Source organism: Protomyctophum bolini (genome assembly GCF_963924005.1).
Source record: "Protomyctophum bolini genome assembly, chromosome: 18".
Lineage (NCBI taxonomy): Eukaryota > Metazoa > Chordata > Actinopteri > Myctophiformes > Myctophidae > Protomyctophum > Protomyctophum bolini.
Genome location: NC_137879.1, coordinates 24,082,323 through 24,108,865, shown reverse-complemented (window position 1 = coordinate 24,108,865; position 26,543 = coordinate 24,082,323). Strand labels below are relative to the sequence as shown.

The window sequence follows — 26,543 nt, the reverse complement described above, 5'->3', positions numbered from 1 at the left end:
ACTCACCGCCATGAACGTCACCATGAAATCATTTAGCAACGAAGGACAAAAAAACATCACAAAATCCCAGCTGCCAGACCACACATACCTCAACAACTAACAAGGCAAACAAGTGCAGCACCAAATCCGCCAAGAGTCAAGACAAACCTTAACGCAATAGAGTGCATATCTATGAGCATATCTCAGCTTTCTGTTCAAAAACAGCCCTTTTACACAAACACAGGTGTTATATAATGGTCAATTACTCCAGAATGGAAGATAGTAAAATCAAAATAATTGTGCAATGTGGTGGTGCAACCAGCTGTGTGTGTGTCTGGGTCCCTGTGTCTGAGCACGTAAATGTGACCGAGCACCACCAAGTGTCACTGTTGCACAGCCTAACACAGTCAGACACACGGGCTAGTACAGTACAGTACAGTACCACTCACTTCAGACGGGGTCCTTGAAAAGGTCCTTAGTTTGAATCAAATCCCTAGGCAACCTCAAACTCCATTATTCTGAAGGGCCCAGCCCTCAGTGTTAAAATCTTTTAGAGATACTATGCCTTCTCGTGTTGCATTGCCTTCTGTCTGTCGAGACAGAACTGTAAAAAGCATGATTTATACTCTGGTATACGATCGCATATATGATTGCCGAATCACCGAAGTCTTCATCTTGACAAATGACATGGGGGCAACTATGTGACATTAGCTAATTTGACCGTAAATCAGAGTAGCATTCAGGGTAATGTCAAAGTTCGAATGATTACAATTTTGAATGTCACGAGTCACGACTCAGCAGTATGCCGTGTATGGTGCTACTGAAGTCGGGGGTCATGACGCTGGCCATGTGAAATCAGAACAAAATGCTCACCTCTCTCTCATTCTCTTCCTCGGTAATGGGCAGGACAAAGATGTTCTCTTCTCGCCAACTAACAAGGAAAACAAAAACAAAATAAGCATAGGGAATTGACCATCTCCAGTATTGTATGCCATAATAGTTTATGGGAGTCACAGTCCACACCACTGACTCTTGATCTCAAAAACAAGGGACTCACATACTCCATTGCACAGTATTGTCACAGTATCATATAGTATTGATTATTACACTGCCCTGTTCACTTTAGCCACTAAAGCAACCATGTTATTATTTACAGTGTTGTCAAAGTTACTCTTAAACAGTAATTTATTACTTATTACTCCATGCCAAATGTAACTAGTTACTTTACTTTTTTCTCTCGCCCCCAGTAATTGCATCTTTTGTCCCCAAAAGTCTTACTTTGCATTTTCAACATTAGCAGTCCCCCCTCCCTATTCTGCAGTGTTTATCTAACTCTGAAAAGTGTACTGTATAGTGTACACATGATGATGGGTCCATTTGGTTCCATTTGTACACTCATTTGAATTAAATGAACACTAAGACTTTTACTGTGTATGAATTCATAAATTACAGTCTAAATGAAAACCACACCTGGGCTCAAAAAGATGAAACAATCTTTGAACAACTTCTGTGGTTTATTTAAAGCAAACAAATGCTATAGCTGCTTAAAAAATATATATAAATTGGTCACAAAAAATAAACAGAGCAATAAAGGCCCTGCAGTGCATGTCACACATGATTAAAATTTTGCCGTGGAATATAGCTACTTCCCTATCGTTTCCGTATCCGCCCTAGTCTAGATCTAGAGCAGATCAGCAGCCTGCAAAGCAACTCCCCCCCAACCCAGTCTCCCATTATAAATAAACACTCAAACCCACAGTTCCACCGAGGCTCGTGAAAATAGTAATAATGTTACTTTTGGAAAAAAGTAAATGTAATATTACTCAAAATGTGAAAGTAACTAGTTACTTTACTAGTTACTGGGAAAAAGTAATATTACTGAAAGTAATATATTACTTAAGTTACTTGATAACACTGATTATTTATGATGCCATATACAGTATAAACTGTACAAGGATATAGCATCACAAATCTACAGCTGTAGATTGTATTTTATGCCATTTCACAAATTACAATATACTAGAGCAGTGCCTGTTGGGCACTGGCCTACTTGAAACGATGCAAGTTGGAAATACACGACCAACCAGTTAACTTTTATGCCCATACATGGAGTTCTTTATCAGGCATGCCCAATTGTGGAGTCTATGCAGATGTCAGAACATCATTGTGAATTTCTAGGCTAATTGTGTAGTTTATTTTCAGAATTGGATGCGGCCCCCACATCTCCAGGTCAACGATATACGGAAACACTGAACTATGTACAGTAAATGCAGCCTCATGAGGTTAGAGGGGAAGCAGCTGCTAAAAGCAAAATGCCATGACAATGTTTTATATAAACATTTCCACCTTAACATAAATCATTATTAATGCCACAATCTCATGGTAAGTCGGTCATATATAAAGTAACAACACTCCACCAGTCTGATGGTCAATGAGAGAGGACTTACCTAGGCGTGAGGATTTCTTTGTACTGAAGTTTCTCCACCCGAGTGGTGGCGGCCACAGACATGGGGATCACAATGTTGTTGATGTCAAAGGAGCTCTCACCTCGCCTCCTCTTGATGGGCAGCTGTTGATAGACATTTCAAACAGTTGAGTCGGAGCACATCACACATTGTTGAAGCTCGACTAACAACCCTCAACTATAAATGTCCAATTACGCTTTTTCCTCAAATGACCTCTAAAATAATTATTCTCTAGCAATCATAATCATACGCTCTCAAATAGATTTTGATGACAAACCACCATTTTGTAATTTATATAACTTTTATATAATCTTTTTCATAATTACAGTGCATCCCGCATAATATTTGTTCGGCTGCAATATTGGAAAGTTTCATGCATCAGTCAGACGTGCAAAAGTCATGATTTCATATTTGTACGGTATCGCAGTAATGTGACACATTTAGAATACCATCATAAAATATATTTATGTGCAAAAGTATCTACAGAACCGTATGCGCGAGAGAAACCATTTGGGAAGTACAAATATCTAAATGGTATAGATTGTAGAACATTAAGCGAGACAAAAATAGTTTCTAAAGGAGCTATATGGGGCAAATATGGACATTCCCTACTCAAGCAGAAATTGTGAGGTAGGGGGGTATTTTTTCTTTTTCTGTGTATGCATAGATGTATTATTCGTTGTCGTTCCGTTTATTGTGTTCTTTGTACATCTGTGATGAAAAGCCCCTCCAACGCAATATGATGCATCTCAAGGGGTTTATCCATCTGATAAAGGCACATTATTATATTAGCACACCAAGCTGTGAATTATGAAACTACAGGACAAAAACACCACAATGCGCTGATATTTTAGGGGAACTTCCTCAAATAAACAACGCTGCGTTGTCGCCTTACAGGTGTATTGGAGACACTTTGACTGTTGGGTCCGAGCGGCGTGGAGTTCTCAGACGAGGTGGACAGCTGGCGAGTAAGGGGGCTGTGGAGGGATGAGTGCATGTTGGCCAGTGAAGCGCAAGGGCTGCCCGAGTCCAGGAACAGCTTGGGGGAGGCTGGAAGAAAAAGGCAAATCAAATTGCAATAAGACCGTTGCTTCAGTTATTCAAACCGTGATGGACACCATCACCTTGTGCACAGGCAGATGACTGAATTGACATAATGTGGGGATTTAAGATAATACAATATTTTGGATAGGTGTGTTTTTCTCCCCAGACAGTTGACCGTGGAAAAAGGTCAGGGCTTCAGCCAGGACTTTTACATGGAAAAGCATCACTCACGATCAGCCCTCTCCAGAGAGTGCTCTCGTAGTCTTTTGCGGCTGAAGCTTTTGTCGTAGGGTCCCGAGGGGGAGGGCAGGGCATGCAGGCGTTCGGTTTTGCACAGGGCGGGGCTGTCCAGCCTGGCCGTGCTCAGGACAGCACTGCTGCTACTGTCCAGCGACCTGGGCTTCTCGGATCGGTTCTTGTAGTGGCCCAGCCCTGCAGGGAAGACAACAGTCAGGTCACGAGAGCAAACTAACCAGATTCTGTGAAAAGGTCGAGACTTGAGAGGCACAAATTTGGGACAGATATTAACTGTGTATAGTATATTTGCACAGTGTCAAATTACATTAGTTTTTCTACCATTGATGATGAAAGTGGCGCTTAACCCATTCAGGACGGGAACCCCTTTTGGGGTTCTTGTTGCTATGTACAGTATATAAAAACATAATGTATATATTTGAAGTCTTTCTGAAAACATGGAAGGAGTTTTTAGTATCGGCCTCACTCCTAAATGGGTTAAGATATTCCCTTCCCTCTGACTTTAGAGGGACTTTTGACCCTGTTTGACCCTGTTTATTTGAGCTGCTGCCTGTTAGTATGTCGAAGGAAATGAGCGGGTAATGACCACTTAAGATGAAATCTCTCGTGTCGAACGGGTCAAGAGCTGTGCTGTTGCAGACAGCAGTGTACTTACGGACTGCCATGAGCGAGTTGGTGAACTTGTGCTTCTCTTTGGAGGAGGACAGCTTGTGTTTGAGGGAGAGCTTCTTCAGTGGCTTACTCCGCTCCAAGGACTTGCTCTGCCACTGGGTCTTCAAGACCTGCTGCAGTCGCAGGCCTACACACACATCTATGGAACACACACACACACACACACACACACACACACACACACACACACACACACACATTTATTACTAATTTACAGTGATTTTAAACCCTTTTCATATCAAGGCCCATTATATATTCTGCATTTGAGCCACGGACCACCATTTGCGCACGTGCACTCCGGCACCTAATAATTTACAAATTAAGCACTGGACACACCCACAATTGTTGTCGAAATGTCTGCTGTAAAAAAAAAGTCTATATTTCATACTTGCTCTACTAGCAAAGAGATGTATTGTTAAAACAAGTTGGCTCTGCATATGGGGGCCTCCTGCCCATGTGCTATGCATCCTACCACTCGGCTATCGGGGTTGCCCATATATATTTAAACTTTCAAAAAGTTCAGGCTTATTTTGTTAAATGAAAAATAAAAATGTGTAAGTGATTTTTTTTGTTTATTTTGACTTTACGCGTGGCAAAGTAAGGCATAAAGAAAATACAGTTCTGGTTTCAGAAGTGAATCCCAAGTGTCACTACAGATAAACATCACTTCTTTGACTCAAACTGAAACTGTCAGTGATTGATCTCTGTGCAGGTGGGTGAGAGAGAATGCAACACTGACCGTCAGGGAAAGAAAGGATTGGGTGAACGCCTGAGTCCAGTCTAGACAGGCGCTCCAGAGTGGGAAGATCGTACTGGACGTCCTCCTTGGAGGTGGACCGGCCACCACACATGACACAGCTGGAGTTGACCCTGCAGTTACACTGGAGGCAGCTGCTCCGCTGGGCCTATAGGGGGCAGTAGAGTAGAGGACAAGTGGTAAGAGAAAGGTAGAGTACCATGTCACAATAATAAGACCCTATATAATACAGAATCACAACACTTGCTAGAGACGCCCAATCGCTTTCATGGACCAAATGCCAATACAAAATAATTGATGTGGCATCTTGTCTAAACTTCCTTTAATGACACATTTTCAGAACTGTACATCCAAAAATCGAAACAAAGCGGGGTTGGATGGCCGTAGCCATTTAGATTTTAGGATCATCGCCCTGTTTACATCGTGCTAGCATTCCAGACATGTGGCTTAGGATCACACATACCGGTATATATATATATATATATATATATATGCATTTGTTTCCCTCTATCATCCCCTGTAAAATGATGCTGGGATGTTTTCCTGCACTCTCCCTTTGGCTCCCTCTGGGTGTTTCATTGTTGTTGTGACAAGGGACGTATAGGGAGAAGTGTGAGGGAGGAGGGGGTTAGTGGGGCGGAGTTTTAGCCAATAACAGTGTGAGGGTGTCTTCAACTGTAGCAGTTTTATAATGAAAACACAATGCAATATAAAATATATATTTCCCCTTCAAATATCTTAGTTTTACCATCATTCATGGGGAATAGTTTGTTTATTTATTGAAATAATGAGAATCTCTATGTAGCGCCTGGTCTGGGTGTGGAATCCAGGCAGCAGCAGCCAGCAGCAGCCCTCGCACACAACGCTGGCTCACTGGCCGCACACCAGAGACTCCCGTCTCCCGGGGAGGATTCGGAGGAGGGGAGGGATCCGAGGGAACGTCAGATCACCCACCAAATCTCCTGGTTACATCAATATCGTTCATGTGAAGTGGTTTATTTGTGCTTATTTGTTGAAATGGTGGAAGTCGCTATTGTGAGTCACAACAGATTACAAGTGAAAAGTCAATTCATGTTGAAAGCCACTTCCTCATTTTCAAGTTTGATAGGCGTGGCAAAGGGGAATTCAGAGCATCTCCGGGGCTTGCAGACCACGGGGCTCAAGTGGTATTGCGATTAATGAAACAATTTCCCTTAAAAAAAAAAAACTAGAATTAGAAATTCATAATTTTAATGCCATATTTAGCCATTGAGAGCGCAAATATCCGGTGCGTCCCTCCCAGTGCAAGAAACATGCAGTAGATCTAGGAAACCACAAGGCAGTGGAAAACATTTCCAGTAAGACAAATGGCTGTTCACTTGACTGCATTTAAGTGCCAACATCAGTTGCAGTACTTACAGTACGATATGGCTGCTTGGTACACGGCGGCTACTGATACCAGTGGTAGTACCAGTGGTTAAACATGACATGTGTAACCACTCACACTCCCAAGTAGCCACATATACCAAAACTGTCCAAATGACCCTCCCTAATCAGCATGTACACTGCTACCTTGATCACCTCTAGTCTAATGGAAGTCTATTTACTATAAATAAGTCAGTTATGGTGCTGTATCTTCATTGGGGCAATCATGGTTGCAATAAAATCGTATATTGTAACACCAATCATTTCAACCAAGCAAAACTCTCAGCTGCCTAGTTAATTATGTACAGAATTGAGCTCATTCATGTTGCAGAGTCATTTCTTTCAATGGCCACGTTTACATGCAGGCTGATCATTCAGAATAAATACTTCCGAATAAAATACATCCGATGTAATGTTTTTGCGTGCGTGTTTACATTGGAAATGGTCATTCCGAATGATTGTTTACATGGACGAAACTTTTAGATCCCATAATTTCATTCCGCATTAGCGTCGGGGCAGGGAAGGCTTCTGATTGCATAGGGGCGGTGCGGGCATATATGTTTAGTGTTTACCGTCTTTTTTTCCCCACCCGCTGCGGCTCCGCTTCTCCGCTGGGAAGTTGATCATCTCGTTTTTATTTGTAGGCCTACTACTATACTTTGTATCTACAGCACGGCCAGAGCACGCAACGCAACACTGATGATTATTATTGTATCGGGTCGCTCGTTATTTTTGAGAGAGAGAGAGAGAGAGACCGTTGAACACACACACACACACACACACACACACACACACACACAGATCAGGGGTATCTCATCTGCTGCTGCACGTTTTTGTGGATTTCGGATCTGAAAAAAGGAACGAAATAACGCGCTCTATGTGCAAACTCCTCGGCGCCGACGGCGCGCCTTGGATTATATGAGCGCCTTGGAGCATGCTCAGAAAGACCAGAATGAATTTACATCCGAAGCAGTGTATACATGAGTCAAATTTCTTTCAATCGCATTGAAAATCGGAGTAATCCGGCCAGTGACTTCGGAATGGTTTTTAGATCGCATCGAGCGTTTTCATTCGGATGTAAGTTTTTGTAGGTGTTTACATAACAACGTTTAATAGGATTGAACTTCTATTCGGAATGAAAAGGGGATTTAACTGCTCATGTAAACGTAGCCAATCATACTCATAAAATGACATCCCATTTCCATTCCTAACCATATTTCTGAATCATGATGAAAAATGATGCAAGTTCAAGGAAAACCATTAAAAGGGTCTGGTTTAGTAGTTTGTTTTTCACTTAAGTTTAAAACTACAGCAGGGTAAACTAAAAACAAGGCAGGCTGCATAACTAATAATACAGTGATGTAAGCAACACAGCTGAAGCTAATCAAATTAATAATAGAGCACCGAAGTCTGACGTCAATATTGGTAGAGGGCACAAATCCACGGGTTCATGTACTTTATATTTGAATTGTAATCCCCATAGGGGGATTTTAGACCGCCTCATAAGAACTGTGTTTGAAAAACAAACAAATCATCCAGGCCGTTTCACTCAAATGGATATGAAGAATCAACTGACAGAGAAAACGCTAATGTTACTGAATTAGTTACATTTTCGCTAGAAACAGACTATCATATGAGTGACTGACGGTCGAAAAACGATAGACACCTCCCTGACAGCAACGCAGAGACAGCTTGTTTATTTTTGGACCACAACGCTTATATGAAACGATTTTAAGATGACCCCAGAGAAATTACTTCCGTGAACCAGGGGAATCGAGGGGACGAGCGAGTGACATCAGGACTTCGGCGCTCTATGGGTGTGTCAATACAGTCTTCATGCTTGCACATTGGCATGCTAGTGGCTCTGGACACACCTATGAAAATCTAACACTCATTTATGTTTGTTGCAGCTGTGTTGCTTACAAGTCTGCCATGTTTTTAATCTGTAGTTTTACCCAGTGTCAATTATCTAATGTAATCCTGGGTGCTACACTTCCTTTCCCAACCTGGGAAGGACAGTGGACTGACCTCATGCTTCCTTCTATGCATGAGGAGTCCAAGCTACTTCTTTTCACCTGACAAGGGGAAGTTTCCCCAGCCGGACAGGAAAGAACAGGTAGGTTAGGTTATCTGTAGTTTTTAACCTGAACTGAACAGCCAGGGGTTTCATGACCCTTAAGAAAATTTGGGCTACGTAATCATGTGACGCAAGGTGCAACTTGTGTTCTTTTCTTCTTCAAGGCTTGGATGTAGAATGTATTTTCTGTCCATCATGTCATCCAACACAAAATAGTACACACTTACACTATCCATCTCTCTCTCTTCTAATGAATTTGTTTTTCTTCTGCATCATGTGTGCTCCCATAGTTTCCCTTGTGCATTATTTATCATTTCATGAAGGTTATAGGTGGCCAACCCATTGGCAAATTAGAAGCAATAAGAAGTACTGTACAGTGCTCTGAAATAGTGTTATATACACTCGACACCACAGACTACCATGAAGGAAGTTATGATAACAAATAATAGTTCAACACAGGGCTCAACGCTTAGCATTGTTTTTCACAAGTTGAAAAATCTAGTAGCACACAAATTATTTCAGGAGCATGATGAAAAGTTATCAAATAATGTTTTTGAGCGGCGCTAGCCCCTCCTATATACAGCTTTAGTCCCCAAACATCCAGTATGAGATTATTCATGATAATGTATGATGATAAGAGTGCCCCTCACTTCACACAGGTGTGATTTTTCTTTAATAGTGATATGAGGTAGGGGCGGGCAATATGGCAAAATATCACTATCTTTTCAGCAATTATCAAAATATTGATATTCAGCAGTTGTTTTCATGTAATATAACCAATTCGTTTTATGCTAATAGACCATTTGTTTTTTATGCTAATAGACTATTTGTTTTTATGCAGATAGACAGATAGATAGTCAATTCATTTTTATGTTGCTCATGGATGGATGGATGGATGGACAGACAGACAGACATACTTAAGCAATAAGCCACGAGAGGTCTCAGGTTACCGGGTATTTTACACTGGCTGGGGGCGTAGGCAGACCCGACATGCAGCGGAGGGTCTTCTACCCCGCAGCCAGTGTAAAATACCCGGTAAGCTGGGGCCTCGAGTGGCTTATTGCTTTTCTAAAACGGTTACAAACATTATAGCAATATTAACCTAATAAAACTATTACATTCACAAAAGTATCTACGCTTTGCGCCACCAGAGCGAGCGAGCCAGAGCCACAACACTTCCTTGTTTTTCTCTGCAAGTCGCCTATGTGACGGGAGAATAGCGCTTGATATCTTTACGGGGCTGCCTGGAGCCACACATTCACAGTCATATGAGACGGGCGGTGCTTAGACGCCCGCACGGCATGTGTTTGTAAAGCAATGAAGCGCTCCCCTTCGCCAGTTCAGCTACAAGGCTGCAGTTTGATACAAAGTGATTGAAGGAGTGGGTTATCGGTGAGTTTACACCGGTCACGTGACGGTAACCAGCCAATCAGAATGAAGTATTGGGACTACCCGTTTTAGAATATCCGTTTTATCCTGCTGCTCTATCATGTGATATTCAGTGAAGGGCAGGATGCTCAATTGTGAATTAAATTGTAACATTCTCTTGGTTTTGACTGCTTCAGACAACATCTGACACACAGCTACAGAGCTACAGTAGACTTACTAAGCAGGTGGTGGTGGGGCCACAGTCCCTTGGGTGAGATCACCCCTCGACTGCCTACCGTTGCAACTTGCTCATTATATTAAGCAGGTTACACAATGGATGGACCACTGATATTTATCCAGCCAGGTCAGTGTAATATCATTCACGCTGTGCAACACACGCTTTTGTAAGCGATGTGCTAAGGATTTTTTTTTGATCTATATGAATCAGTCATGTGCACGCATGCACTCTCTATTTGTTGTGTGCAGCTTGCACGCTGTTTCTCAGAGTCCCACGTTTGGTTAAAGGTATTCAACGTGTCGGGGACAACAAGCATTTCCTTCCGTGATGCGTTGGCTCTGAGGCTCTGTGAAGAACAGACACACAGCACAGCGTGCTAAAAGGGGGAGGGCGGGGCGGTGTGGTGAAAGCAAGGGGAACAGATCTTCAAGCTAAGGATGCATCGAGCCTCGACACGTTGTTAGCTTGTAGATCTGCTCTTTTTGTTGAACGACACCGCCGTACTACAAATATAAATGTAGGTATAGAACTGAAACTAATAGAATGTGCACTTGCGGTATCAGAGCGATTGAACGGTAAAATTCTGTAGTCGCACCAGTGCTACAAATTGAATTCTACAACTCGCACGGTGCTATTTTTAGTAGCAAATGAGACTACCTAGTTGCACTGTCGAGCCCTGTTTCAACAGTCTACTCTAGTATATTCCATGTCAACTAGCAGGACCAGCACTGGCTGTTAAATAGAGAATTTGATGTGCACGTACATCTATTACCAACTGTCCTCTTCCTTACGTTTACTTGAGCACTAATTGCAGTTCCCGGCGCCAGTGTCTCAGTAATGCAACCAACTGTAAAATCTCAATCTCGACACTGGATTCTCAGTTAAATGAACATGATCACCCATAGCACATTCCAGTGCAAAGAAAATCCAAGTGATCAATAAAGTTCTGCATTTAGGGCCTGAGTTGCAGTGCGGGATTCCCACAAAAGTAGCACTTAAACGTGGGAGATTCCACACACACTTTCACAGGGACGTTCATATAATCATTAATGTGAATGTGGAAGGACTGGTTTGGAAACACCGTCTTCGGTGAACTCTCTACCCCTTTCTCTACAAGGCTACAAGCCCCGCCCTACTTCCGCTGGCTAATGCTTATTTATACTTTGTCGTATGTTGTGTTAAACAGATAAACCAAAAATAGCAGATATAAGGCTGCGACACATTTGAGGTGGAATGTCTCCTATTTTCGGCATACAACACCTTCGTACAACAAAGCATTATCAGTTAAAATGTTGACGCAGATGTTACAACTCATCAACTAGTGAGGTTCAAGGGTTTTATTCACATCCACCATGCAGGTACAATGAATGGAGTGAAAGACGATTTTGCTTATAGGAGATTTATTTTATCATCTCAATATTGATCAAAAACATTTGTGATAATAATTTTGGCCATGAATGTGCAGTCTTGAGAGACTTGAGTTATGACGTGCCAGCTGACCATTTTTAAGCCAACATTTTAGGAAAAACTACACAACTCAGTTAACACCTCGGGTTCTGGGTGACAGCTTTGTCTTTTAATTTTAGAAATGCCCCAACTGTGTGCCGTCTTTCAAAGCTACAGTCCAGCACTTATTTTAAAGAATAAAACGTTATTGTAACCATTCCGTATTGTAGAGTATGTTAACTTACTAGTTAGAGGTGGTTTCCCTACTCTTTCAGAGACATTTCGACCCCGGTGTCAGGTAGGACACATACTGGTTGACAATGTCAATAAAGTTATTGTCCAATTGCGCTGCCATCTTTATTGTAGTCCAGAGGACTCTGGGCATCAGTGCAAATATCTCTCTCTACAGGGAGAGGGAGACAACGGACATAAAAAATAATGGATTGTACCTTTAAATATTGCTGGAGCGAGAAATTGTGGACAGGATATCCATTTTCCTTATTACAATACATATAGTTAATGAATGTATCGTTTATAATATGCTAAACGAGATAAGACATTAAATCACTGAAGCACTTTAGCAATAATAGAATTCAACCAGTCATGGCTGCCGCTGATATATGTCCAAGACATTTTACTATGTTAGGATCAATCCTAACAAATAAATGAAAAGTCTATTTGACCACAGCCTAGCATGCGATTAACCAAATCAACATGCTCAATCACTTCCTGTCCAGGTTGTTTGGAGCCCTGTACACAACGTTATACTTAGAGGCAAATTAAATACATGCATTTCATTGGAAATTAATAAAGATTGAGTGCTGTGATTTCCCCCCCCAGTTTTTCATACGTTTATGAGGTGACAGTACTTCATTAGACCCCTTGGTGTGTTGTTACGTGCAATGATATCTTCCCTTTGTATTAGGGTTTCTTCCTGGAGGCTGAAACCTTGACAGTCAAACGTGCCAATGAAAAAAACCCAGTGATATAGTGACACTACAATATCATCACCTCCCCTAACCCCCTCCCCCTTTTTGATACAATAACAGCTGTGGGTGCGGCTTCAGTTCAGGTGGATCACCACCCATCAGGGAAACTGTCCTTTTAACAAATACTCTACACTTTTTTTGAAAAACTTCTTCCTCCTTATATAATAATAATAATACCTGATGATCATGTTTCGGGTGGAAGGGGGGAAAGAATCACGGCACTCCATCTTTAAGAGAACATTAGAACACATGCATCCCACACACACACACACACACACACTCTCACACACACGTGCACCCAACTGACCTTGCCATTGAGGTTGGGCACAGTGTTGGGCTGAATGAGGCGTCGCCGTCGACAGCCCATGAGAGGTCGTGTGCGAGCAGCAACACACGTGCTGTCGTAGCCGGAGGGTTGTTGGTGCTTGGTGTCAGTGCCATCTGCCATTCTGATGGAAGAACCAATAAGACAGTTTCAGCCACAGTAGTCGTTCTCAAAATGTCCCAATAAAATTATGTTCAAGGAATTATGCTTCCAATAACTTTCGCAGTGGAGAAGACATTTTGCTAAACTCATTCATATACGTTTTGGCGAGCAGTTGTGCATAGTGTATACTGCACTCAGATGTCACATCAGGACAGAATAAAATGGCGGGGGGGGGGAAAGGAAAAACACACAATTCAAAAACCTCAAGAATTTAAACAGCAAAGTGGTATACGTAGTCTCACACAAGTACAAAACCTTTCCTTCTATTCGTTAAAGGCCATTCTCCTTTTAAACCATAGTCAGGCAACAGCTGAGAGATTTTAGCATTAACAGTGTCACCTGTTGAGGACACCGTTGACTGGGCGGCCATTCTGACCCCTCCAGGGGCCAAGCTCTGTTGTGGTGACGTGGCCAGTTACTGTGTGCTCCAGACGCTCTGAACTACCATCCTGGACAAAGAGATAAGACCTGCCGGTTAGACTACACCCAGGGACAACCAGACCAGTGACAATGTGGGCTGACAAACAGCACATCACAAAACCTGCCTGTTTGAAAAGGGCAATAGCACACAAAGAAAGGTCTAATTTTGTCAGCCCCAGTATTTATATGAGCAAATCTCTCAGTGGTTAAAAGATAAAGGCATTGCGAATAAGCCACAATCAGACATCAACAGGCTCCTCCATGCATATGCTTTGTAGAAATGAGAAAACATACATGATTTTTCCACATGTACAGCATCTACAGTAGCCCCGCCCAGAAACAGGTTTTAGCAAAGAGGTTCTACCATTATCACAGCCTTACAAGTTGGATGCTTGAAATCTTTACTATAGGGTTTGTCTATGTATCATACAAAAGTAGACCAATCACAGCCCATGTCGCCACAAACAAGTAAATAAGATTATTAATAAATTAGGTATTTGTAACAAACGTGAATATAAATTTGTAACACACGTGTATATTATATGCATTTGTAAAAAACGTGTACATATAATATTTGTAACAAACGTATACATCATGTATTTGTAACAAACACCGCCTATTCAGCCTTGATTATTAAACGATGTATCTGCCATTATTACAAATCTGAATATCTAAATCCTGTGAAAATGGGATTCAGCATCAAGTAGCAAGCCAAAAGACAGAGCAGCATGGGGTACATCTAAATATATCCTATAACAAGAGATAAGACGCCTCCTAATGAATTACATTCCAATGATTCAAGTCTGATCTAATCCTTTGATGTTGACAGCAACACTGTACACTGTACAGAAATCTGATAACAAATGAGGAAGCCTACAAGGAAGTCCACAACCTGGGCACACAATGCCAGTAATAAAAATGTCAGTGATCTACTGTCTTAAGGCACAAACTAAGGCAGTGTCCAGAGATCTCCTTCACTTTGTTCACAGTACAAATACAACACTTAACTAAATTAACTTAATTTCACCAGTCAATGAAAATCTAGTTTTCAAAATTAGTTGTGAAGAGATAATAGATAGATATTATTATAAAATTATAATAAAATAAAAAAATCGAAAGAAGAGCTAATGCAGGGCCTTATGGTAAACACAGTCTGGGGTTAAACCTGATCTCTGTGCTTGCTTAGGCCCAATTAGCCTCTCCCAATAACCACAAGGGCGTTCCCACTTTTAGACAGAATATCTCTGCAAATGACAATACAATGACAGCCGGCTTGTAGAATTATGACAACACTATAATGATGAACACTTATTTAACAAGCATTCATTCACGACAAGCTGTGTCTGACTGTCCGCTTCCTTATTTATTTGCTTTAAAGTCATGTTGGATCATTAACCCATTTTGGACGGGAACCCCTGTTGGTGTTTTAAGCATTATGTTATGCTTTAGCTGTTGAAAAATAGCAGACCTATAAGTACATGAACTTGAAAAATCGTGAAAATGTGGTGCAAATCTTTGAATATATATTCTTTCAGAGCAAACGTTTTTAACTCAAATCTTTGCTTCTGGGGGGATCCCTGGAACAACATATTTTCAGATGGGGGTCGGCAGCCAATTTCATAACATTTCTGGGTACCTCGACATGAAATAGTTTGAGAACCACTGACATAGAAACAGTTTTTTTCAGAAAACCGTCAAAAATCATCCTCAGGTCTAAAAGTGTGTGATGCTTCAGCCATGACCAATAGTCTTGTGTGCACATTGTGATGACATGATTGAAATCTGTCATTATATGAGGGGATGCTCCGATAGGCGCCAAGTATTACCTGAGTGTTTACAGCCTCTGGCAGAGCGGTATGCAGTGTGCTGGGAGCCATGCCGCCCAACTCCACCGAGCCCTGTGGAGAAGATGACCCTGGGTTAAGACTTTAATCCACACGCTGACAGAAGTTACCTTCACATACATAACAGACCACAAACATTCACATTTCTGCCCTGGTTCCTTGCTTGTGTTGAACAGGCCACTGACCTTGCTGGCACGGATCTGTCTGTAGATGTCCGTCTGCTGTCGGATGCGGTACTCCAGGTCCGAGATGTGGGCCTGGAGCCAGTTCCAGTGGCTTATGATGGCAGCCCTCTCCACCGTGTAGCGGCTCTCCGCCCGCTTCCATCTGGTCAACACACAATGGACAAAAATCACACACTTAATGGGTGAACAGATTATGTGTCTGCAATGGAACTGAATAAGTGAACTGGCATATATGAGCCGATATTATGCATTCAGAATAACCATAGAAATAATATAGGTTTTTCATAGTACTGCTGTACTTCCGTAGTAATGAATCAGTGGGGTCCTCTGGGATGTTTCAGTATGACAGCACTAGGATTACACAATTGTAAGTATGATACATGATAAACCATCTATCAAATAATCTTTCAAACTAAGAGACCCTCTCTTTCACACCGCATTATCAATCGCAAAACGATTGGATTCTCGGTCTATTCGTGGCAAACTATGACCAGAATAACTCCAGGCCTTTCCCCTGGTGGACTGCAGGCCAGTGACTAAGAAAAGTGTCCAGCAAACAACACCACTGCAGCCAGCCTGAAAGCTAATAAAATCACAAACTATGACAGAACAGTATATTATGCACAGACCGCAACGATTACAAAACGAGATGGATATTTTACAGGTCAAGTAACACAGCCCAGCTAGAGCAGAACACTCCATTTTACTAGTATAACACACTGAATGGGCATTTCAAAGGCAGACAGGAGAGGAAAATGTCTGCTCATGCATTATGGAGCCATGCCCGCAGAGGGCGCCATTTCATCAAAATATGGGGCTGCACTGGCTGTGTAGGAACAATGAAAATAATGAGTCAGATGGCAGACAAAGATAGAACTTGCATACACAACGCCTCCTTCCCCTTCTCTCTGTTTTCAATTTCAAGAGCTCCACCAGGATGGAGGAAGTGAAAAGGGCTGCAAGAGGGAGGATGGAGCGTTAAGAAAGAATGGAAGAATGGGAGGAGAAAGGAGACAGGAAGAGTCTGCCGGCCCAGAGAGCCGCAGACTGGCTTTAAGAGCGATCTATAGGCCGCAGGGCTCTGAACGAGGGAGGTGGGGGTGGGGCTGGAGAAACTGGAGCAGTATGACAGTCACTGGGATGACTCCAATAATCCAACTAGGAATCCTGCCTTACTGCCTCAGAAGGGGCATTTTACGGTTTGCTTTGTTACAGGCGGCATCGAGGCACCAAAGAGCAATTACTTGCATGAAAACCAGTGATTCTTGTTGGGTTTCATTTCTATTCAGTCACATATTAGAAAATTGTTTAGCTCATGCCTTGGTCACACGGGAACACTATCAAGGACGGCTATATAACCAAACTGGATCCAGCAGTGGTGTATTTCTTTATTGCCAATCTAAACAGACTCTAGCGTGTCTCACCAAACATACATAGGGAGTGAATGCTGACAGATGTCGCAACCTTCTTGGTCACGCCTCTTGGCAATCAACTGGATCAATGCATCTGCATCTCATTTGAGTGTGTATTGTGTAATGTCCATAGAGGGCTCCTTCTCTGTACAGGGGTTTTATACAGGATTGATTCATGTAATATGGAGGGGGTGGGGTCACATGAACCTGCAGGAGCCTAAATACATCGCTGTCTGAGGCATGGACAGACTCAGTATTGGCCCGTTGACCAGGCTATGATGTGGTGGAGGTTACAGACAGACAAAGGACACAGTAGTTGTGAGGAAGAAATGCTCATTGAAAGTAGCATAATTGTGATTTAAGGGTAAAAAAGGCACTTGAGACTAAAGGACAGATATGAGTCCAGTCCAGTGACTTAAAACAGAATGGTGGGCGACAGTAACGCAGGGAGAATCTCCCTCCTTGCACAAGGGCCTAGCTCCCACACACAGACACCCCCACCCACTCCAGCGCACATTACCTCCCAATACCCAGCACAGACTATCTAGTATCTACCCCCTTACTCGCATACACAAAGCACCAGCAGCAGTCCCTATGGCCTCAGAAAAACTGTTCGTCAGCACATTCCCCATTGTGGCGCTTCTCTGGACACAGCACATATGTTCGGCAGTACCAGGCGTTCCTATACCATACCAAGCTGGCTAAAATCAACAATGGCTATAGCCCAGCACTCCTACAAAAAGCCAACAGGCCCTTGGGGTTGAAAACAAGCCAAGGGAGCTGACCGAGTAAACACCTGATATACAAGGACCAGCTTTCCAGTGGAAATCTACTACCCTGAATCCTAGTAAACGCCCCTGGAAGTAGTTCTGTGATAACAGGAAGCTAACATAATGTGTACCTTTTGTCATATATCTTACTCTTCCCAAGGTTCCCAAACCTTTTTGGCCATGCACCCCCTGTTACCTCCCGACCTAGCCGATACACCCCCCCCACATGGAAATATAAATTGCATAAGCTATATAGAGACATATTTCCACAGATAAATTAACCTGAATATGGCATATATATGCAGCATAGGCTATATTCTGCATATACTTGCCATATATTGGCATAATATGTGCATATATTTAAAATAAAACCATAGCACCACCTTTTCATGTCCCTGACACACCACAAGGGGTGCACGCACCCCAGTTCACCACTGCTCTAACTGGTGATGCATTTTGCCCCACAGGTCACTGCTAGGCCTATTTAGACATTTGAATTAGGGATGCAACTAAAACTTGGCCACCAATATTATACAGCCAAGTGCCGAATGAGTGAAAAATGTACATTCCTTAACATGATGTAGTTAGGCTGCAATAGTATTTTTTACTCATAACACCATACATAAACACTGCATATTGACAGTATTTGAAACAATGGTGTGTACCAGAGCCATGGTAGCCTGGTTTCTAGCCTGATTCGCTGCGTTCGTAATTCGTTTTGTCATTTCGCTACTCAGTCTGGAAAGTCTCCCATCTCCAAGGTTGGCGGGACATGCCAAAACGGAGAAATTGCCCCGAGGCTTCTGATTGGTCTGTGGTGCAGGTTGGGACAAAAACACCAGTTTGACTTCATATCAATGCACAGCTACTGCCATTCACTAAACTCAGCCCACACAGCCGGCAGCTTTTTTGTACTACTGAATGACAATGACAGTGGACTACTGAATCAAAGTAGTTTTTACTTTTTACCGTAGGTTTTACTTGGCAGCATTTTTTTTCAATAGTTAAAAATCATACAGTGACGCTGGCTGATGTGTCAGCAACAACATCGCTATGTTAACGTACGTAGTGAGATAACGTAGCGTTATGAAATACGAGTCAAACAGGAGGATGGCAAGACTTGGTAGCGCATTGACAAAACAAATCATGGAACGCAGCGAATCAGGCTGGAATCCAGGCTAGAGCCATGGGTCTGTGTGTAGCCCAATGTTGAGTGCACATGGTCACGCTAGCCTCTCATCAAACAAAACAAGCCAAAACACATTCCACGCGTTCTTTGAAATGCAGATGTCTAGCCATGGGTCTGTGTGTGTAGTATACGTGAGTCACGTTAGCCTCTCGTCTAACAAGCTACAAATCTGTGAATCGTACCTCTGGATACTTACAAAGAAACACATTCCACATTCATATGACCAAAAAGCATTGGTTCAAATTATGATTTGTATCCATCCAGTCAGTGTGAATGTTAAAACAATTCAACACCAGACAAACATTAACAAAGCATGAGGGATATGGACAGGTGGACAACTATGCTCTATTGCAGAGTTCAAGTGACATTGATGGGTGAACAGCAGAGTGACCATTAGGTTAAACACAAAGAGGACTCACAGGCATGATGACTAAACAATCAAAATCACCAATCACATTCAGTGGTTCGGTATTCGGTTTCCGGCCATAGGTTTCCTCATTTTCATTTTGGTGCAGCCCTAATTTGAATTTGTTATATCCAGGTCAAATTCTGCATCCTCTGCAAGTCTGCATGACATTTAGCTTTCTGACGATTCGTTATGCATGTGCCAATTAGGGGAATAAGTTCAGCGATCAATACATCTACTTGCATATTATTTATTAACCATTTAATACCTTAGTTCAGTGTTTCCCAACTTTTTTGTCCCAGGGCACACTTTTCATAGCCTAAAAATCTCAGCCTGCATATTTCCACTTGCTGAAAATAGCTGATCGACAAGCTCACAACGGGTTGCGTCCCCAACGCGTTGTGAACTTGTAGATCAGCCATTTTCAGCATGCAACACGTACGACGAAGAATAAATCAGGCATCACTGCGATTCTGTGGAGGGAGGGAGATATATTTTGTTGGCCGAAGTTGCCGAACGAGGCAATCATGTATGGACACTATTTTGGACAGCTATGTTTCGTGGCACATTATGTTTAATCACAACAACGTCACGTTTACTTTACCTCCTCAGTGTTTATGTCGGGACATGTAGGACTGTATGTGTCTGCTGTCTATGTGCATATGCGCTCTGCACGCTCCAGTCTTTCTGGAGGGAGCGAAATATAGCGTCTTCTGGATGCATCTCTTTAGCATTAACATTTCAATGGCCGAGGGTCGTTAGAGTCTATTGTTCTGATCGCACATCTAATGGTTAGACGTGTGACAACAACAACAACGCAACAATAGGAAGCCTGCAGCCCAGTAGCTATAATATTGCTTTCGGGGGAGGGTTAGTGTTACTTTCTGTCAAATCAGGCGGCACACCTGGACATATCAAACGGCACACAGGTTGGGAATCACTGCCTTAGTTGATCAGAGATCCCCAGGGGTTTAACTAGGCCCCCGCCAATTTCCCTCTACACAAAATGTCTGACAAAATGAGCTGATCTACAAGCTTAAAATGTGTCACGAAACGTGAGCTTGTAGATCACTCCAGCATACAGACGCAAGGGTTCATGTCGTTAAGAAAACCATAATAGATTTGAATCACTAACAAATCCATGCCTGAACGGTCAACTGTAGTGGTAGTAAGGATGGGAGCATTAGGATTTTATTCATTTCGATTCTGCTTCCCAGGTTCTTATCGATTGCCTGTTTCAGTACCAAAAAAAAAAGTTCAAATTTCAGCTAATCAGGACGCCAGCTCCAATTGAGTCTGTTCACTTCTTTGCGTCATCATCACTTTTACGTTTACTCTGTATGACAGCATTAGGCAACAGGCGGCCCTATGGCCAGTCAACCCCCATCCGCCTGCTCCAGTAAGATTGCATTGGGAAAACATGGCTGACTAAAAATAAATTTAAACCCAGTCTCTCTCTCTCTCTCTCATTAGCAGGCAACAGTGCAGCTCTCTCTCTCTCTCTCCGTTTCTGGCAAACAGCGCCCCTACTGTTTCTAATAGTCATTCTCTTGGAGTGGTTGCACCACTCAAAAATCTTGGCGCTAAAATTTGTAGAATGTCTGAGAGCACAGTGGCCAATATTCGCCGGTGTCGCACTAAAACCGGTGCCTGAGAATGAAGTACCTCATCTCGAAGCTATATAGCGGGGTACCAAGGAGAGGTTCTAAATGGGGCTTCCCCCACCTGAAGAATTTCTTGATCCATGTTTAGAGTGAACAGGCAGCTGTTTCATACAGTTTCTCCCATATCTAAGAGACTACTATAGTATGAAATAGCTCGTTTATCTACCTTCTGTATCTCCAGATATTTTTGAAGCTTTTAATAAACTAGCCTAATTATAACATTCAAGGATGAGGCCAGCACAAAATGATTAACCCACGCATTTCTACCTGCACCTGTAACATTTGGTTTCTCAGGCAGTTATCAGTTATCAGTCATCAGTATGCAGTTATACCACACAACTCTTTATTAACTTCTATAGCAACAGCATTTGCATAAATGGTCAGTCAAAATTCCAGTTCCCACCAACTGTCCCGATGCCAAATGTTTGAAAATTGAGAGCTTGAGAGACGGGGAGGTGCGTTACTTAAACACTCTAGTCTAATACTAATGATTGCTGTCAGAAATACAGAATATAGAGCTATATAACACTTATTTTACCAAATAAATGTTACTTACTGCTTAACCAAACATAATTGTCTCTAAACTAATCAATATTGTCAACATTAAGAACAAGAATTAATATAACCTCTCATACGTAGAATTTAAATAACACAGTGGGAAGCAGCTGATCCATCATGGCTTACATTAATACATTTTGAGCTTCTGGTTGTACATCTTATTTAGGGATAACGACTGCACTCAACACAGTGGAGGACAACTCATTAGAGCTTTGTAAACAAATGGCTCAATCAACTACAAGTGTCCTGAAAGCAACCAAAAGATAGAGCTTGCACAAAAACAAATTTCACCCACTGATTTACACCTGTAATGTGACAAAATGGATTCCGATTTTAATAAAGAGAAAGCTGGCAAAAGACTACAGTGTGTCCCTGGTGCCTGCAACACGGTGGCTCAAACAGATGCACAGGATATCTGTGTTGTTGATGCATGACAGTCACTGACAGGCACGACGGATCGCTACATACATCCGGTTATTACCACCGATATTATTATCTATTATTTCGGTACCTAACACGAAGTGGTAAATATTGGGATAGATGAATGACTGCACCTAATGAACCACTCACTCAACATGAGATTCTCAGAGAGCTTCAAGTCAACAATCCAGAGAGGAAAAGACAAAGGGATTTCTTCCCCCTCCCCCAAATAAAAGCAAGGAAGGACAAAAGCCTGCAGATGTTCAGTTGAACCTTTTAAACCGCCAAATACAAAAGAATAAATGATCACCTTCTGAATACACTTCAAATATCGTGCAGCCTTCGAGTCATGCTTAGACTACAAGAGGAATTACAAAGAGATTGAATTATGCGTTTTCTCCTCAAGAGTCAAGGGGTTTGCTGAGAGAGGTCAAAGCATGGGTACAATTTGAGGGCAAAGATGAAATGATTATGCAGGTTCGTTCCAACTATGCCATGAAGGTTAACTGATGTTTCACAAGACGGACGGTCGAAGTCCTTAGCACACAAGGAAGTGGAAGACAGAAGCGTCAGCCTCTGGAACAAGTCATACCGTGAGGGGGTGGGGCAGGAAAAACTAGAGGGTCAAATTCAGCCAGAGCTGCAGCAGTCATTACATAAAAGATGGGGTTATGTAACGCCTGTGGGTTCATGCTGAGGAACTGAGCTAAACACATCCAGATGTGTGAAACAGAATAAAACCCCATACACAGACACACACAGACCTATACACACATACAAAGGAAATGGGGAGAGAGAAAAAAGAAAATGCAACGTAATGCTGAAGCCTAAGCATGAAAGGCATGCCGTAGTCTCTGCCAACCCAGTTACCCTAATTCATACAATCATAAGGCATTGAACACGCTGAAACTAACATTACCAGAAAGGAAACGCACACAAGTTTGACAACCTGGCATCATTTAGTCATCTAGTGCTGTAATATCACCATTCCAGACTGATGTAGGGATGGAAACAAGGGATAGTTTCACAACTATTGGAAACATAAGGTTAATTAATGGTTTGTAACCTGTCAAACAGCAATATTCAACATGACAAATAAGTAGGAGGCATAATAATAATAAAGCCTAAATTGTGTCATAATCTGCAGCGCTTGTAAAATACATACAGCTTGGATATGTATTTTTACACATCACTTTGCCCCTTGCATAAACATTTGCTGTTGCCTGTTAAAAATGCTTGGATGAACAGGTGCTGTGATTTAACATGTTCATGAATCATGACATGGTCCACATGTTTGTGACAATTCATATCCTAACAAATAAAACTGTAGTGTGGACTGCTTGGACTTCAGGGTCATACGAATAACAGTTTAAGTCCACACTAATTATCCACAATGTATAAATGATGGATAAGGGGTCAGGACAACAAGGCCTTTTCGTGGAGGGGTCAGAATAATACTTTTCTAATAATACAAATCTGACAATTCATATCCTAACAAATAAAACCGTGGACTGCCTTTTCGTGGAGGGGTCATCTTATTAGTCTATAGAACTCAGTAAGTTCTGCCATGTTCTAGAAGACCACATTTCATGTCCAGAAATCGACCATGCTCATCACCTTGTGACTGCAAGTGCAAAGCTCACCATTAGTCATTTTGGCTAACTCTCGCTAGCGTGCCATGTCCGAACTCGCATCGACATGATTTATAAATGACACATCTTTCACTGGAAGCGCTTTTAAAATCACGCGTCAGAGCAGTTTTGTTTACCTTGGATTGGTTGGAATCTGTTGTCGCCATGTGTTGCACACATAGCTTAGCTGGGAGAGAGCACACATACCTGCACAGTGTCTAAGGACCCCTGCAAACCATTCGCTTGGGGTCCCCAACTTGTCTGTGAATTACGTGTGAAGCTGCCCTGTGTTGTCACCAGGCAGACATCAACTCATAGGAGCACACGCCTTGCCCACACAACTAAAAGTATGCAAGTGCATCCTCTGTTGTTGCGTCACATTTGTCATTAAATATGTAGCACAATAATTGTAATATTATATATAGTTTATATTGTAGGGCCAGGCTACTATGCAAGGGCCACAAAGCGGCCCAAACCAAAACGGTTTGCAGTCAACAGGGACAGTTCAACCTTATTTGGGGAGAGTTCTGTCACTGTGGAGGCCCGACTGCCTTTTTGGCCTGGACCAGGGTTTGAAGGGTTTTCTGCTTTGCTGCATTCTTCAGCAGAAGCTCACTGTATTATTCAACAGTTGAGGATAATAGTGAGCTTCTCTTACTACTATGGACAACACTAAAATAAATGTCAAATGTTTATGGAACAAAAAGCTTTACTTCAAAGGGTAACATCCTCTGCTTTATTCAACAGTTGAGCTGCACGTTTTCTTTTTTATCAACAAGATAATCTTGTGAATAGCTATTGTATCCACCTGTGCCAATCATGAGATTTGATTAGATTTATTCTGCTCAAAATGAGACTATCTGGTATGTTTAGGACCTTATAAAACATGAAAACAAGCTAAACTAATGATGCTACCACCGGTCGCTAATATTGTATTCATAGGAGACCATAACAACCAAGCCCCCAGGGAGGCTCTTCAACGTTGAAGCACTCGGCCCTACTGGTCAGACCTGGGACTGCCCGTGGATTTATGCAGCTGAGGTTTAACATTGAACGCTCGTTTGCACTACTGAAAAAGTAGACCGTTCTTCCAGGTGTCAAAACGCCACTGAGCAACTTCAATCGAAATGAATAGCAGGCACTGGCGCCACGTTTTCCCCTAGAGGGCTGGGATGTAATCTGTTAATATATCCATTCTGTATTTACCGTAAGTAGGCCTACAAGTTTCTAAGTATCAAAGGTTTTACACACACACACACACACACACACACACACACACACACACACACACAAGCATGAAGTGCTTGCTAATGTTGCTACTAGTAGCACTTGCTGCTGGGGTTGACTGGCAAGCCCAAGTGTCTACGGTTTATGGTGACCACCCAGTCCCGAAATTGGACCATCTGTCCCGCGTCCCACACAAACGGAACAATGTCCCGCGAGTCAAGTCAGAAACAGTTTTTTTCCGTGGAGCGGCCAGCGGCGGGGCGCATGCAGATGCAGGCCAGCGGCGGGGCGCATGCAGATGCCTGTTGTTTGCTGCACAACACAAGCGTTCAACTCAGCATATTCACAAACTTACATTGTAGCGCAAACAAGATAGCGTTATGTCCCTACTCCCTGGCGGTAGATAACGTCATGTCCCTGGCGGTAGAAGGAAGGATGTACCGGTATTTTTGAGTAACCACTCCAAGGAACTCCTATGGGACTATGTGACTATGTCCCAATGTTTAGAGTACCAGTAGGGGCAGAAGTGGCTCTGTTGTGCCAGAAACAGAGAGAGAGAGTTGCACTGTTGCCTGCGAGAGAGAGATAGAGCCACTCAGTTCCAGACCAAACTCTGTCTGAATTTTACCTGGAGTACAATGTTTAAGGAGATTTGGATATTTTATTACTGAACTCATAGCATTTCCCAACGTTGTATTTCACCCTTTTTGGGGGAGAATATAGCTGCTGCATTAATTGTACATCTTCTGACATCTTGATTGGGCCCGTCACAATTGCAGTCTACAATCTAGTCGCAATTATTTGAGATAAGAGTTTTTGCATAATCGTCAAATTGTTTCCACGTTGAAATATGCCCATACATTTTCAAACATTTTTCAGAAATAGAAAGACAGTACAAACTTTACTTAAATCCTTGTTATGCAGAGATTAAATGTGGATCTTAAATTATAAACTAAACTCGTTTACTTTTTTTCACTGCACACTTCCCCCTGGCCCCCTCTCTTTTCTTCCCTGCAGCTGTGTGTGAGTGCATAGGGCGATTGCTTTTCCCTTGAGTATTGAAAGGCACAGTATATGGTTGGTGACATAAGATTGTTTTTCCTTGAAAATAATGAAAAGGCAGAAAATAGTAAATGCTGGAGTGTATCTGGATAGGGGGAAAATACATTCAAAATACATTTATTTCTTATTGCTATTTATTTATTGGGTTTTTTTCTGTACGAAACCGAACCGATAAAGTGGCCCCCATACAGAGGTACGAACCGAACCACGAGCTAAGTGAACCGTTGCACCCAAACGCCTATTACGAGAGTGAGTGAAATGCACTTGCTCCTTCTGCCCATTACATTACACCCGCCTTCCCTGGAACTGTATTCGGTGCTGTCCACACACACACACACACACACACACACACACACACGTATGCAGCATTGCCTACAGATGTTTCCGTATCCTTTGATTCTCTTTAAGGCCGGATATGCAACCTGGCAAAGCAAATACAGGCATTTTTGTCTGAAACTTAATAAAATTGTGATAATTACAGTACTCTGAAATAATGATAATCGTATATCCATATATCCCATGCCTACGCTGTTCCAACTGGAGTTGAGAATCCCCATTCCACTCTGTGAGGCCG

At 42.3% G+C, this 26,543-nt stretch overlaps 1 protein-coding gene across 4 annotated transcripts in view; it reads right to left on the bottom strand.

Moving 5' to 3' along the window:
• Positions 1-26,543, bottom strand: part of LOC308333239 (KAT8 regulatory NSL complex subunit 1-like) — a 46,031-nt gene that overhangs the window by 3,642 nt on the left and 15,846 nt on the right. For 3 of the 4 annotated variants that reach the window (XM_080789484.1, XM_080789483.1, XM_080789485.1), the window contains exons 3-12: positions 15,631-15,772; positions 15,428-15,499; positions 13,521-13,630; positions 12,993-13,143; positions 5,155-5,320; positions 4,399-4,554; positions 3,720-3,920; positions 3,340-3,494; positions 2,427-2,548; positions 853-910 (exon numbers count right to left, since the gene is read on the bottom strand). In XM_080789484.1, the coding sequence (XP_080645610.1) occupies positions 853-910; positions 2,427-2,548; positions 3,340-3,494; positions 3,720-3,920; positions 4,399-4,554; positions 5,155-5,320; positions 12,993-13,143; positions 13,521-13,630; positions 15,428-15,499; positions 15,631-15,772 (1,333 nt within the window). The remainder of the gene's footprint in view (positions 1-852; positions 911-2,426; positions 2,549-3,339; positions 3,495-3,719; positions 3,921-4,398; positions 4,555-5,154; positions 5,321-12,992; positions 13,144-13,520; positions 13,631-15,427; positions 15,500-15,630; positions 15,773-26,543) is intronic. The other variant, XM_080789486.1, reaches the window with a different exon arrangement.